The sequence below is a fragment of the Ambystoma mexicanum genome, chromosome 5p, assembly GCF_040938575.1.
Source record: "Ambystoma mexicanum isolate Mex_15411 chromosome 5p, UKY_AmexF1_1, whole genome shotgun sequence".
In the NCBI taxonomy this organism is placed as follows: Eukaryota; Metazoa; Chordata; class Amphibia; order Caudata; family Ambystomatidae; genus Ambystoma; species Ambystoma mexicanum.
In genome coordinates, this window is record NC_090930.1 from 414,793,809 (window position 1) to 414,810,147 (window position 16,339).

Consider the following 16,339-nt stretch of genomic DNA (forward strand, 5'->3'; position numbering starts at 1 on the left):
ATATACTGTGTGCCACCCCTCCACAGGGAGCAGAACATTAGAGTGATCTCCTCACTTCTGCTGCAGGCTCCCAAAAACACTACATGTGGAATACATAGCATGTGCGTCTGACAGCACACTTTTGGAGCACCATCCAAATCATTCCTACACGCGTCTGCCTTCCTCAAAAGTCAAAGTTCTTGCTGCTTGATCCTGTTGTCTGTCTCTACTCTCGTCTTGTGCTTTACTACTTTGTTTGGCATGTGTGTTCTTTTTTTCTTTTCGAGCCTGCGTTGTTCCAACAACTGAACCGCCCACACAGTGGTATGAGAAGCAAAGTTGTCCTATGGAGTAGTGAGTGATAAACATCAGCCCTTCCATGAAAAACACTATTCCACCCTCAACTTCACACCATCGCCAAAGGAGAATAATTGCTAAGATTCATTGTGTTCCTTTAGATGTTGGATAGCAGAACCATGTAAAATGGCTTCATGTTACACTTTGGGGATTAATGGAGTGAGTTGTTTCCACTGGAGAGCAGAGGCTGCCCTGCTCAGAAGTGCTTAGTACAACAACAAAAAACACCGGAGAGAGTGCTGATAGCTGCGATCCAGCTAAACATGATTCTTCTGGATGACCAGGTTGATCTTTCTGGAGTGGTCAGAGTGTGAAATCCCCACCACTGGGTGCTAAATCCCATGGTGCTGTGCTCCTTAGTAGTAATCATCTTATCTGAAGGAGACTGGTTATGTGGCAACCATTTCTAAAAGATAGCCTAGAGTACATGAGTCCCCAACAGTAGAATGGTCACAGAGGAGAAACATTAGCCATGACTTCACGTATTAACATCTTCTAAAGCCAGATTCACTCCAGCAAACCTCAGTGGCTTTGGCCACAAGCTTTCCTGGAGCCACAATGACCCAGAAAACTTCTGCATCTGCACATTCCTGACCATGATCAGCTACTAAGGAGATTCCACAGCATTGAGAACATCAGCTGAAATATTTGCCTGAAACTGCCATGAAACTTGCCTTCAAACAATCTTAAGTACAAGAGAAAGCTTTATTGTCACAGACCTACAAGATGGGTATACCGTTTTAACTTCTAGAGGCATCTCACACTCTTTTTCCAGAGTACTGGGTTCTGGTTGTGCCAGCACTGTCAGTGCTAGTCAACCCTGCTGATGTTTTGAAAGTCCAGAAAATTGATGTGTGTAAATGTATAAGTGTTAGTGGGGGCAATGCATCCAAGTAAGAATGAAAGTGTATGAATGTGGGGGTGGGAAGGATTGCCAGATTTCCTATGATCGAAGAAGCCAGTACATGGTCTTGATAGGGAGGAGGGAGAGTGGGGCACACTTGCATGGACATGTTTTCTTGAACTGGTATGGCATTATGAACAAAGCCAAAATGATTGTTTAACATGGAAATACTGCCCTATCAGCATTGCCATGTGTTCTTGATGTGGCATCAGCATGGTATTATTTCTGGCATTATTAGAAAAGCCAACATGGTAAGTGTTCTTACGTGGACATATTGGCCTAAATTGGTGCAGCCAGAAATTACATGTTTTCTTACAAAGGCATACAATTTTTATTGGCATTTTGAGCAAATCCAACATGCTGGGTGGTGTTACATGGTCATAGCGGCCTACATTGGTGCAGCCAGCTTGGGCATGCTTTCTTTCAGTGACATTGGATTTTTTACTTACATTATGGGGAAAGCCAGTCAACATGATGAGTGTTCTTACATGGGCATTGTGGCCTACATTGATGCAGCCAGCATGGATGTGTTTTCTTACAGTGGCCTACCATTGTGGAATAAGCCAATATGAGTGTTCTTACAAAGACACATTGGATTAGAATTCGGGAAGGTATCTCGCGCTCAACACCCTGAATTTTAGAAAGTCCACCAATTAGCAGTTATATATCACTGAGAGTTTCAGATAGTAGAAAAGATGTTGCGGGCATCAGCCATACACATTCTAATAATAAGACTGAAAATACTGGAAGAGTCTGAACAATTTGACTTCATTCAATTATTGTCCTCGAATACGGTGCATCTAAGCACCACAAGCGAAAATCGTCCGGCCCAGTTAAGGGACTATGATACTCTATCTGGAAACTATATTCAGGCCTTGACAATGACCAGGGGGTCAAAGCACGTGTCTGCTGACCATACTTTCAAGAATAAACCATCAACTTTTCTCCTATCTGAAACTCTTAGTCATATATAACTGCTGATTGGTGGACTTTCTAAAATTCAGGCTGTTGAGCGCGAGATACCTTCCCGAATTCTAATCAAATGTGTACATTTTTCCAGACATTGTGGGACGTTTGAGGGAAATTGTGTACTCGCTGCCACCCACCATTTATTTCAAGGTTCAATAGGTGTCAAAAGACAATAACCTGCAAGTGGTAATTAGTGCACCTGTAGAGATCGATCCCACAAGAATGAATAAAGTTCTTACAAAGACATACTGGCCTGCACTGTGGCAAACAGTATGAATATTTGTTCTTACAGTGTCATGCAATTGTCTACTTGCATTATGGAAAAGCCAACATAATAAGTGTTCTTATCTGGGTGTACCAGCATACTGGCCTACACTGGTGCAACCTATATGGCATGCCCTAATGAAGGCTGAAACATGTCTGGGGATGCTTGTGGTCTCGTGAAGAAGGGATGTGACCTAGCAGTTCGGGCTGGACTGCCCCTTTGGGGTTGGACCAAGCCTGATTTGCATATGGTCTTTCCCCTTCTGTAATGGCTTGGCAGGCGAAGAACGGTGGTCTGGAGGGTTGCCCAGAGCAATGCCAGAGGTTAAGATTCATTGTAAACCTTCCAGCCATCACCTCTTTGTTTTTTCTTTGTCACCCTGAGTGGGACAGGTATGCCCAGGTGTGGGTCCTGTGCCTGCTGGGCCTAGAGACCCATGCTACTCCCCACTGTTGCAGCCCAACAAGGCTGAAAAATGTTTGGGGATGCTGGTGTTCTCGTGCAGAAGGTATGTGAACCAGCAGTTCGGGCTGGCCTGCCCCTTTTGGGGTGGGACCAAGCCTGATTTGTATATGGTCTTTCCCCTTCTGTAATGGCATGGCCTGGTGAAGAACGATGGTCTGGAGGGTTGCCCAGAGCAATGAAAGAGGTTAAGATTAATTCTAAACCTTCCAGCCATCACCTCTTTGTTTTTGCCTAATCAAATCTTCCACATCACTGGTTTAACCCTTTGAAACGCTTTATGTAAATCTCTGCAAAATCTTCCTCATCTCTGCCTTTTTTAAAAAAAGAAAGGTAAAAGATACCTTTTTGTGAGACGCTTTACTTGGTCTTTGTTAGGCACTTTATACATTAGTCATAAGATATTGCTGTAATGAATTAATTGCATTAGCTCTTAACTGTAGATCGTTATATGTATTGTAATGATTTTCTCTGTTGTTATTTTTTCAGCACTTTGATGCAGTTTTTGTGGCATTGCTGTGCTTTATAAATAAAATAAACAAATAAAATAAGGGGTGGAGTAGGGGTGGTATTTTAGGGGATGGTGGAGGGAATAGGGGTAATGAGGACTCCAATAGAAAAAAAGCAAAACGATCAAAATGATGTCGACCACAATTATGACTAAAAACATAGAAATGTCCGTCAACATAATCTTGATTAACATGACCTTGCATGTTACACCGCTCCATTGTTATATATTTAGCTGCCGAACAGTTGATCTCTTTCTCTGAGTTGGTAATGTTGCACAGAGTAGTTATTTCATCGTTCAACCAGTGCACTCACCTGTTTGTAAATTCGCGCAGATGCTCTGCTCTCTCCAACACAGCGCTGATTATGCGCAGCACATCATGGCCAAAGGTTTCATCTATGTCCCCGATCTGTATTATGTCCGACGTTTTGTCGAGGATCACTTTCATCTCTTCATTTGACAGTACATACTTACTGAGAGACAAGTTCAAGATGTGGTTTGCAAAATCCTCTGCGTTCCCTGAAAGAGATTCAAGAGAAAAGTCAGTACAGATCAATGCTAATCTGTGCATGTGAATATATTTCAAGATGAACACGTATGTCCAGACACGCTACATCATGCAACAGTTGGGTTTCAGTTCAGAATTAACAGAGTTCTGAATTGAAAAAAGCTTTTTCTTCTTCTTATGTGCCAAAAGAAACAGACAATATTTCTCCTTATTATGTTTATACCTTTGTTGTGTCCTTAGTGAAAAGAAACTCTGAACAAAACAGACACTTTTGGCAATCTAATTCCTGCATGTTAAAGGCCTCCCCAATCAGTCAATGTAGATGGTTTATGCTCTTTCTCTCTCCCTCGCTAACATCCTTATCTTCTCTCCTGCTTCACTCCCTCGTTCTCATCCCCAACCTTGTCAGACAACTGACTGGTCGCCTGGTGCACCTCCCAAGCTCCCCCGCCAGTCCTGCACTTGCCTCTGGGCCTCCGCGCTCTGCCTTGCATTACTGCACTAGGAATATGTTCCATGAGTGGCACTCACTCTGCACTTAATCCTGGCCCCTGCTGGACTGGGCACACTTGTCCCCCTCCTCCCTCGTTCGCACTTCTGTCTGCGCACTTGCACAACCTTGTATATACTAGGCTTAGCATGTTTGCCTGTCATGTCCTCCTCTACCCCTACTCCCTAGCTGACTTGCCTGCATGCATAGGCCTCCTCCCCTACTTCTCCCCCCACTCTTTTGTCACGCACTTATACTAGTAGAAATGCTCTGGCCTAGTATTCTAGTTACTGCTGTTGTATCATTCAGAATCTTCAAGGCCTAAGAATGACAACAATATCCCCTTGTTCCCTTCCCATCTTGAAGCACTTTGAAACACCTCACTTGAGTGTAAGCGCTTTACAAATAAACATTTACAATTACATGGGAAGAAACACCTTTTAAATCATACATTGCTGAAAAGACTTTGAACAGAGCATTTCGGAAACAGATAGGGAAGTGAGCATATAGCCCAGAATGAGCTGCCTTGGAGGTTCTTTGATGGTGTCACTTATATCTTGAGTGGGCTGGTGAGATTGTTTCCCAGTTAAGATCCCTTGCTCATAAAATCCTTTTCATTGTCAACTAGCCTGCTAACAAAGGTGCCGTTTCTTACCAAATGTTTGTGACCACCAAATTAATCTCATAAGTATACTAACCACCGGCGTGCCTGGCCAAGATGGTGATTGAGCCTAAGTCCAGATTTCCGGCTCTGCAACCAATTATTTCATTCTAAAATCCTTTTATAAGATATACAGGCTCACTTACCTCCCGGCAGATGATCTGAGCTCTGTAGGCTCTGCTGCTTGTGTCTGTGGCCGTCTTGAATCAGCCTGTTGTTGCTGGATGATCATTATTTTGGGTATTCAGTGTTTTAGGTGTACCAAACAGCATATTTAGTATTACCCATTTCCCAATAGTGTGTTAAGAATTCAACTGAAGGTCAATGTGAAGCCATATATTTTTATATTTAAAAAATCCTGATCTAAACTTGAAAACACTGTTTTTCAAAAGAAATGTAAACATGGTCCCATGTTTCGTGTATTTCTCTTCATTTTAACCAGCATATCATCCTTATTTAAAGCATAGAAGCAGAAAATAACTGATGGACACACAGCAGGCACCAAAGGTATGGAAGGATGTTGCATATGAGAAACCAGTGATGGCTAAAGTGGATAAGTGGATGGATCATGAATGCAAACGTTCTAGGTTGCAATGAACATCATGGATATTGCAATTTGAAATAGTGATTCGCACATGTTGCATTCACTTGCGAGTTGCAATGGAGCTTAGGAGCAAAGTGAATTTCAAACCTTCCTTGCAGCTCACATAGAAATGTATAAATGCTTTCTGTCTGCATGCACAGGCTACAAGTCGAGAGTGAGGTGAGTGGACTCCATCTCTCAACTATCCTTCCATAGACCAAACGAGGGAAAATACTCTTCCTGGAGCAGCTGATAGAGTTGGAGCTGGATAGATCGGAGGTAGGAAAGCCAGGCATGTTACTGAATCCACCCAAACTCTACAAGTGCCAATAGGTGCATGCCAAGCTGCTCTACTCCACCAAATCTCACTCCTTGTCCACTTACCCCACCTCCTTCCCATTACATAAAAGGATGCAAAACTCTGTCGCTTTTTCTGTCTCTTACTCTTCAACCATCCACCCCACAACAACACCAGCAGATACAAATCTCTCTATCTCTCTGCCCATAATGAAAGGTGATTTAATCTCTCACGCTTTTCTTGCTGGCGCAGACTGGCCTCCAATGTTTTCCAGGGATTTACAGTAAGCAAGTTTTCCCAAGAGGCCAATATGGATTGGGAAATCCTAGCAACATCCTGCATTGCCTGACATGTAATTGACTCATCCCCTACGCTGTTGATCTAAAAGTCTTCCAAATTTGAACATCCTCCTCTCTGGCCAATTTCAAAAACAGAGCACAGCTGTCTGAATACTGAGTCCTCACACCCATCTCTCTATACTTCTGATGGCCATACTCATATACATTACCAGTTGTGAAATATTCAAGTTTCTCCGTGGGTTTTTCCCATGGGAACAATCCATGCTCACCTCTCACTCATCCGCACCTTCTTTCCACACCTTCTCTCCAGTACACATACAGCCAAGTAGATATTTACAATTTAAGACTGCTCCGCTTAGCTACTCTCTATATTAAATTAATTCCTGATCATGTAGTATTATGGGTTCACTAGCAATGTTTTTATAACAGCCTTAATAATTTGTGTTATTTTATTGTAATCTGGAGTATAATTTGACGTTTCATTTACTGCCTGGTGTCCGCGACCGGACTATTGCATTCGTAACTATGTTTGCTGCTGCCAACAGACTATGGCCTTAACAGTTATCTGGTGGTGGATGCTGGCTGATGTCAGTTTACCATCTCTAATAAGCACCCTCACTCATGCCATGTGCAGAGGCTAATTACTACTCATTAGATACTGTACCCGGGTGCCTCAGACATTCCACATCCATCACTAACATGTGTCACCCCTCAGCCTCCTTTAGAAACTGCCACATGATCAATCTTACCCCTGCTTGTAAAATAAAATATGCCAGGATAATAAGTCTAGAAGTAAACTCTTGGGGGCACTGGTGAACCTGCACCAAGATGGCCGCACTTGATTAGTCTCCGCGCCGGACCTGAAGAAGGGGGAGACTGTACATATACCCATTGGGCACAGTTTTGCAATCCGACTAAGGAAAACAGTCCATAAAGGTGTCGACAACCTGAGGTTCAGATTTGGCGGCTGAAGAGGCCAGGGCAGTGAAGATCGAGGAGGGCAGGGAAGCAGAACGGGAGAGGCCCAGCGAGACAGCCCGATGCTGAATACGGGCCGGGGTGTGCCTGATAGTAGACATACGCTGGCGTGAGCCCCGGGGGGCCCCACCGGTAGCGCAAGCAATCCTGCATGGCTTGTCCACAGTGACAGGACAGAGGCGTTGAGAATGAGGAGCAGATAAAACCCCACCCGACGTGCGGATGCAGCGGCCCACTCACCCTGTGGGCAGTAACCATGATCTGGTGGAGCTGTGAGCCGCCGGTGGAACACGCACCCCTGGGGGGCCACAGGGCCATAAGTGCCTGACCCCATCAACCAGGATCCTGACGTCGCCGGCCCTAGAACAAGAGGCCAGCTCAGAGGCCGGAGCTGAGTATACGGAGCAGGATGATCCGGCACTACAGAGGAGCAGACGCCATCAGCCGCAGAGTGCAGGACCAGAGGCAGGAGGGGGGATCCTAGCGGGGGAGCTGCTGGAGCAAATCAACTGTGAGCCCCAGCCCGGAGACGAGCCCCTGAGGTGGGACTAGGACTGAAGGCACCCGTCCTGATTCTGAGCACAGAGTTCCCACCCGGGGGGGAAATCAATTCGTCGGAGTCTGTGCCGAGAGAGCCCCGGAACCCCAGGTGAGAGCCTCTACATTCCTTATGAGGTGTGCAGTATGTGAGCGGAAGCGGAGCACCGTGATCAGTTAAGAAGAGGGGGCTCCCCACGGATGTGTTGAGAGGGAGCGCTGGTTTCCGCAGGGAGCACGGTCCCTACATCACTGGCAAACCAACGCCTGGGAACTCGACAGGGACGGCCTGTCCTAACCTGACAACACTGAAACCCACATGGTGTGACTACTGAGGGGGACCATAGGAGCCTCAAATAAATGGGGACCAGCACAAGAGTACTGTCGCTGCGCCAACCAGCCAGGGGTGATCCCGGAAGTCAGCAGCACTGAGCCTACCCTAACATTACCCCTCACTGGGCCCAACTTGTCACTTCCCCCCGAGCGGTAAGGCAACAGCAGGTCCCATGTGCGGCCTAGATGGGCACCAATCGAGGGGGCGAGGAGAGGGAAGATTTAGCCTCCATGCATAGTCAGTAAATTGGAGCTACAGCCCTGGCTAGGGAGAAGGCCTGAAGTTTGTCCAGAAGAGGAAACCAAGCTCAACTGGGGCACAACACCAACATCAGTGGAGCATGTGCATGGCTAAAAGAAATAAGCAGCAGTCCCGTCTGACCTTCTCCCAGAAGGAAGCATTACACTCGGGTAACAAGAAGATGTCGACACTCCGAGACATGGCAGACAAGACTCCCCACACAGGCCATGAGGAACCATCCGGGTTCAAGCAAGGAGGAGCCCAGCAGTCGGAACTTGGCCTTCTGCTAGCTGAGATGCAGTCTGGCTTTGCATCCATTAATACAAAGCTGGACGGCAATGCACACAAGGTCGACAGGATGCAGGAACGCATTGAGAAAGAGAGCGGGGGAACCTTGGAAGTGAGAATGGTCAAGGACAAGAATGAAGACCTTGAAGCGAGGTCAAGGAGAAACAATATCAGGGTGGTGGGGGTCCCTGAGTTGGTCCCACACCAGAACATGGAGGTCTTTATGGAACGTTTCATCAAAGAGGTACTGCAGGGGCCCCCACTGTCCACCAATTTCCTGGTTGAGTGTTGCGCTCACCTGGTGTCCACGGGGGTGCCACACGATACTGGATGGAGGTCTAAGCGCTATCCCGGACCCCTCTTTGCTTGGTTATGCGCCAGACATCGGGTAGCACCTATAACAGGAGAATGGAGGTTTAAGATACTGGTTCTGTGATGGGTGGACTCCCACCTCCCTCTGGTCCCAATCCCCTCCCTTGGGGTTATTGCTCACCTTAGGTTTTTGTGCGCTGAACTCTCCGTCCTGCGTCTCTGTGCAGGGGCGCGTGGTTGGTGCGGGCATTCCGTGGACCTAGTTGCTTCACTGGTCCGTGTGCCCTTATGTCAGGTCCAGACCGCCTGTGACTCTGACTCTGCTTGCTGTCTTCCAGGTGAGTTATAATGTCTTTTCCGTCTTTATTCTGTCTCTTTCTTTCCCTCCGTTTTCTCTGTCTTCTCGGCGTCTTGCTCCACTACGCTGTTCCCTAACAATGTCTCTTTTGTTTTCACAGGGATGGTTGCGATCTCGGAGTTGCCGCGCTGATGGCGAAGACCACAGTGAGTTATTGATGCACGGAGCGCTGCGCTGTTTATTGGTGTTAATTGCTAACCTGTGTTCTCTCCTCTTCTTTGTACAGGTTGCAGTGATGTTCCGGAGTGATGAGCGATCGAGGCACTGCTTGCCCAGGTAAGTGCTTTGTTAATGCTGACCTTGTTCCTTCTCGCTTGCAGGTTGCGGTGAAACCCGGAGATGGGCAAAACTGGTATTACTTTATTCCTGATAATGAGCCTGGCGCCAAAGGCGCAAGGACTGACTCCATGTATGTTTCTGATGGAGTTTTAAGGACCTTGGGGCCAGTGTGAAGGGCTTTAGCTCCACTGCTGCCAGGGGGCTGTTATACCTGAGGGGGTCAGGGGCATGGATCGTGACATTGAGAGTGCCCATCGGGTATCGCAGGTAGCCCCCAGGCCGGGACAAAGCCCCCGCCCAATTATAGCATGCTTGCTAAACTATCGAGACTGCAATACTATTCTCTGCAGGGCAAGGGAGCTGGGGGATCTAACATACGAGAATACCAGGGTCTCCTTTTATCCGGATTTCACCACATCTGTACAGAAAGCGCACCTCTCCTTCCTCATAGCAAAAAGAGAATTCTGAGATCAGGGGATCCATTACGCTATGCTATACCCGTCCAAGCTACGAGTTCAACACGAAGTCCGCTCGCACTATTTTACAAACCCAGAGACTGTGCATCAATTTGTTGAGGCGCTGTTAAAGCGACCAGATGGCCCTTAAAAGCAGGGTTCATTGGCGGCGAAGGAAGATCGGAAGCCTACACACACTCTCAGAATACGGTACTGTGCCAACACCTGGCTTGTTCTGGTTTTAAAATGATTGATGATGTCTAAGAAATCCCGCCCTTCCCTTTGGGCAGGCAATATGTGTGACCGAAATGTAACTAGTCAGTAATGCTGATAAATGTGTTTAAGTTGGATCTCCCCCTGAGGTCCCGGCGTTGAGAGGCCACTTGGGTTGCGTTGTCTGGCGCTGTGTCCCATGGCCCATGGCAGTTCAGTTATGGAGGGTAGTTGGGTGGTGGGTATACGTCACTAAGTGTCTGGGAAGGGCAGTGTGGGAGGGGGAAGGCAGATCTGGAGAATGTTGGAGGTGGGGAGGGTAGGTGTTATGGGAACTGTTGGGAGTTAGCAATGGAAAATGATTCACGTCTCATGAACCAAGGAATAGCCAAGGTACGTCGGGCATAATTCCGATGGGGAGCCAGAAAACCCTTATACAATCTGCGAGCAAACCATGGCGAATAGGGTGATCAGCTGGAATATGCGGGGCCTCAACAACACGTGCAAGGCACGCAAAGTTGTTCAGTATTGTGAACGGCACGGAGCTAAGGTAGTCCTGCTGCAAGAAACACACCTGGTGGCCAAGGGGAACGAAGGAGTAGCCAGGTGGTCTTGGGGAAACTGCAAGCATTACACATCCTACTCAACTTATTCGGCAGGGGTAATGACCCTCATGCATAATTCACTTGGCTTTCTCACGACGGAGATGATAATAGATCCAAACTGCTGATTCAAGATCGTGTCTGGATGCTGGGGGACTATGATGATCACATTTGTTAATATCTATGGCCCAAACGTGGACAACCCCAATTTTTATCAAGGCGCTGCTGAGCAAGTGCAATAGGTTCCTGCACACCAACATGGTATGGGCTGGGGACCTTAATATGTGCTTGATCCAAGGAGAGACAGGTCTGTGGAGGGGGACTGCCCGTGATATAAAGCGCGGAGGTGGTTTGACGGGGCATGCAGGAACTAGAGTTGGGCGATGTATGGAGACTTCTACGTCCGGAGGCAAGGGAATACTCGTTCCACTCATCAGTACATGGGACTTCCTGGCGGCTGGACTATATCCTGGCAAGCCCCCATATGATACATCGGGCATCCGACTGCGTTCTCCTGCCCAGAACACTCTCCGACCAATTGCTGGTCTTATGGTGCTTGAACCCGCAAGGAGAAGGAAAACCCCAACCTTCCTGGAGGTTTAAGCCCGCGGCACTATTGGATATAGTTTTCAAGAGTGAAGTCCAGGACCTGATTAAATCATACTTACGTGAAAACTTGGGCACAGTATGTGAGATGACCACGGTGTGGGAGGCATTCAAGGTGGTGCTTCGGGGGGAGTTGCCTGTCCTTAGAACTGGGTGTGCCAAAATTGATACGTAGGCAGCTACAAGAAACAGAGGCAGAAATCAAGTTACAAGAAGGGAAGGGGGATGAGGGCGATAGGTATGAGCATACGGCTAAACTACAGGAGGGGCTTGACCGCTTTTAACGACCTTGCGCAGTGCTAGGTCAAGTACCTGGCGCACCCAGCAATGGCCCGCAGGTACAGGGAGGAGGGTAAGCCAGGTAAGCTGTTGGCCGCGAAGACCAGGCATGAGAGGGGGAACACTGATATAGCAGCGGTGAGGATGCCAGAGGGGGATGTGGTAGTAAAACAGGAGGTCACAGCGGATGCCTTCAGTCGATTCTATGAGAACCTATATGCATTAAAGGGGGTGATGCCAGCTGGGGAGATGAAGGGGTACATAAGAGAGGCAGATCGCCTGAAGCTGAGCGAAGAGGCAGTGGGAGCACTGGCTATGCCAATCACTACTGAAGAAGTCCTCCTAGCAATTACAGCACTGCCATCCTCCAAGGCGCCCAGCACAGACGGGATCACTGCTGAGTTTTACAAGGAGTTGGGCCCCGAGGTGAGACACATGCTACTGACGTGGGAGGAGGGGATGAGGGTGGGACAACTCCTCCGTCAATGCGGGAAGCAGTGATAACTCTAATCCTAAAACCGGACAAGGACCCCTTGGAAGGCTCCTCATACCGCCCAATATCACTGCTGAACCTAAAGACAAAAATCTTTGCTAAAGTACTGGTGGACCGGCTCCTCCCGCACATTTCCCACATTATTCATGTAGATCAATCGGGTTTTATACTAGGGAGATTGACATCATCAAACTTACGCAGGCTATTTGCGATTCTTGCCCAGATTGATCCAACGGTGCAGGCCACTGCGATACTACTTGATATAGAGAAGGCATTCAATTCCGTCGAGTGGAGCTACCGGTTTGAGGTGCTACAGCAGCTGGGAGTCCCAAGATACTACCTATCAGCAGTCAAGCTACTAAATGCAGGATCAACCGCCCGAATAGGGATTGGTGGCTTGAGGTCTAGGGCCTTTGAGTTGGGGCGGGGAACCAGACAGGGCGGTCTGCTCTCGCCCCTGCTCTTCGCTGCAGCGATAGGGGTATAGGCGGCCAGGCTTCATAAATTCCACAGGGACAGTGGCCTTGCCATGGGCGGTGCTAGGGAACTGGTATCGTTGTATGCAGACAATGCCATTTTATAGTTCAAAGACCCCGCACCCAATGTGTGTCCGTTGTCATGGGAGGTCGAAAGATTTGGGGAGGCCTCAGGGCTTCGATTGAACAGGGGCAAATCTACCTTATTCCCACTGAACAAGGCCACGGTTAGATCAACAAACGATGAGGGATACAGGTGGGAGCAACAAACTGTCACATACCTGGGGGTGAGGGTCAGGAGAAATGCCCAGGCACTGTTAGTAGACAACCACGTAAATGATCTCCAAAACCCTGAAGGCGAAAGTTGGAAAGTGGTGTAAACTCCCCCTCTCATTGCTAGGCAGAATTGGGATAGCTAAGATGGTGGTAGTACCCAAACTATTATACATTTTCCAGAACATCCCAGTTTGGCCGGGGTCGCATACCTCGCAGAGGTAAAGGCCCCCACTGGTAAAACTGGCCTGGCATCATAGGAACGCATGCATCAGCTGGGACACACTAACCCTCCTCTGGGATAGGTGCAGTGTTAGCGCCCCTGATGTGGAACTGTATTTTCTCGCGTCTCAGCTATACTTTGCTACAAAATGGATGTCAGGGGCCCCGTCCTCCCCACATGTCTGTATTGAAAAATACTCGGTACGCCTGTTCTCCTTGCAGGGGGTCTTGGTCTCCCAAAAAAGTGTTGGACAAATGCAAACTCGACCCAGTGGCAAATACGGTACATGCATGGAACAGAGCCCTGAAAAGACTGCGTGTGGACCTCCCCTTTGATCCTGGGATTCAGCTGTGGAACATAGAGTGCCTGGCACCTACCTGTGATGAGGCCATTGTTAGTGAGTGTCAAGGCGCAGGGATTAACCGGATGGAGGATCTGTACCCACATGGTTCCTTTGTCATCTAAGAGCTATTTACCGAAAAGATGGGGCGGGGGGCTTCCAGCGTAGGCTGCAGTACTTTAGAACGAGAGTGGCCCACCCTGCTCCTCAAATGTATTGTACACTTGCCAGGCAGCCGGGGAGTAGTTTCAGCCCTTTATAAGCTGATCCAACAAGATTGCACCCAGGAACCCATAAAATGTAAACGGGAATGGGAGGACGACGCTGGAATTACCTTTACGGATAAGTAGTGGGGGAAGCTATGCAAAACCACACATAGCGGGCGTTCAACGCCCGATAACAACTGATCCAACTCAAGACTCTGCACAAGGTATGCTTGTTATCGGCACGCATCCATCGAGTCGATAACACTAGGCCTGTTAACTGCCCGAGATGTAATAATGAACGAGTGGACACTCTACAAATGTTCTGGGCCTGAGCCAGTCTGAGACCTTTCTGGGAGGGGGTGGCGGAAAGGTTAACAGATATGGACTAGGTGGTCCCCTCCTGGGATAAGGTCATGGCTAAGAGACCTAACATGGCTTAGTGACAACGACAAGGAGTATGGGGCCGTGTGCGGGCTGCAGAACAGGCTCAGGAGCATTTTGGGCCCCCTTCTCGCCTATTTACAAGCCCGCAGCTCGGACTCGGATGAGTAGGGAAGGAGACATGTGTGAGGGTTATAAACTTGATGGAACACTTAATGCATAATCCGAGAGGCAATGTAAAGCGAGGAGTGCCAGCATGAGTAACACTGTTCACCCGCTCTGGGGGTGCAAGGCTCACAATGGTCAAGCAGCTGTTATGTCTGATCAATGCCCTGTACTATTGTAGAATGCAATATTGGCTGAAACTGGTACCACAACTGCATGTTGTATGTTTGTATGTTTTGATGTTATGTGAGATGAATCTTTAATAAAGACAGATAAAAAACTCTTAAGGAAGACTCTGACATGTTATGCACCAATAGTTACTGGTACACCATTCTAAAGAATTTGGCACTGATATATGACCTCACACTTTCCAGATAAATGGAACCCAACCTTAAGCACATACATTTCACCAACAAATGACTCAACAAATGATAATCAGGCTCAGAACTTCTGCCCTACTAGGATCAACCTTAGTTTTCCAAACTGACTTACGCCCCCCACCCCAATCATAAAGACCAATTCCCTAGATATTGTGAGGACAGTACTTAAGTTTTCAAGAACGATAACACACACCCCACTACCCTGGATTAACCAGCCACTTATCACGTGCAGCTCATCTCACTAGTTAATAATTAAAATCATCCAACAAAAGAACCAACAAACACTTGGTGATGAAAAGTACTGGAAAAATAGAACACATAGAGCACCTTAAGGAAAACAAAAGGTAATGACTTCTTAACAACTTTATTTTGTATAAAACACACACTTGGTCAATCACTTTTAAAAGGTAGTTTATCTGAGAATACCACAATGTAGGACTGTGGTTTGATATTTGTTTATCTTGGAAAACACGTGAGGAAGATATGTAGATAGAGTGGCATTGACAGCACAACCCGGCAGTCTTGGCAAAATCCACTGTTATCGCAAGCATAGATTCAGAAGCCTGGTGTCAGTGAAAACAGGGCATGAAGCTCAAATTCACATCCCAATACATTACGGACTTTGATGTCTTCCGAAGAGATCTTTGCAAAGTCTTAGCTTTATCGACAAGCGGGACATTGTTTCACCATCTCTGCAAATTGGCCCCAATGCAGATTATTCACCTAGAACAGGGGTCTACAACCTGCGGCTCTCTCAATGTTTTGGACGCAAACCCCTGACCTAGAACGGGCTAACAGGTTTTGGATGAGAAGGCTCTGCACTAATCGTGTACTTCTACCACTGAATTCTCCAAGCTGAAGGCCAGCATCTTGTCATTACTAATAATTAAGCACACAGGCAAGTAACAGATTAATGGATAGGATACATTCTACCTTCCGAAATGTGAACTCAAAGGACTCTATAATATCAGTAAACCTTCCAAGTAATACAATGAAACTACTATTAAAGGACTGCACAAGAGAAACCGGTTTCAAGCAAGATTTGTTTTTTTGTGAGAGCCACAAATTATTTAAAAGTATTAATCAAGTAGCAGAGCCCCAATATAGCCAAGCTATTTAAGGGACATTCTTGGTCAGCTTTGTTGAAGGGGACATGGTTCAAAATAATATATGCAGAAAGATGATGCTCTTTTGCTCTGGTCATGCAGCCCAGGATGTTATTTATTGTACCTAGGTTGGTCTCTGAGAGCAGCATCACTGTGGCATCATATATGCATTTGTAAAGCAACTCATGATTTAGTTCATTATACAAGTAATCAATTGCATTCATACTCTGATGGGTGCTGCTTTTAACTACTTATTATTATTTTTATTTTCTCGAATTTGCATGGTTTCTACTGAAAACCCTTTATCAAATAAAAGGAAACTGAACTTGAGAAAGAAATCTTTGGAGTCCTTGGTGTGAATCACAGCACTAAAATTATAACCGTTGTTTAGCTTATGCAGTCAAGAAATCCATAGACTTCGCTAACAATTCTTCGATTTGCATCCATACCTGAGAAAGTGCCACATGTGTAGATGTAAAGTCTGTGTTTAAGCAGTAATTCCAGAGGTCCTTCGTTTTCATGCTATCATAAT

General features: G+C 46.9%; 1 protein-coding gene across 1 annotated transcript in view; it reads right to left on the reverse strand.

Annotated features, from left to right (window-relative positions):
- Positions 1-16,339, reverse strand: part of ADGRG4 (adhesion G protein-coupled receptor G4) — a 1,571,349-nt gene that overhangs the window by 738,792 nt on the left and 816,218 nt on the right. The window contains exon 12 of the mRNA XM_069612803.1: positions 3,759-3,963. Coding sequence (XP_069468904.1) covers positions 3,759-3,963 — 205 coding nt within the window. The remainder of the gene's footprint in view (positions 1-3,758; positions 3,964-16,339) is intronic.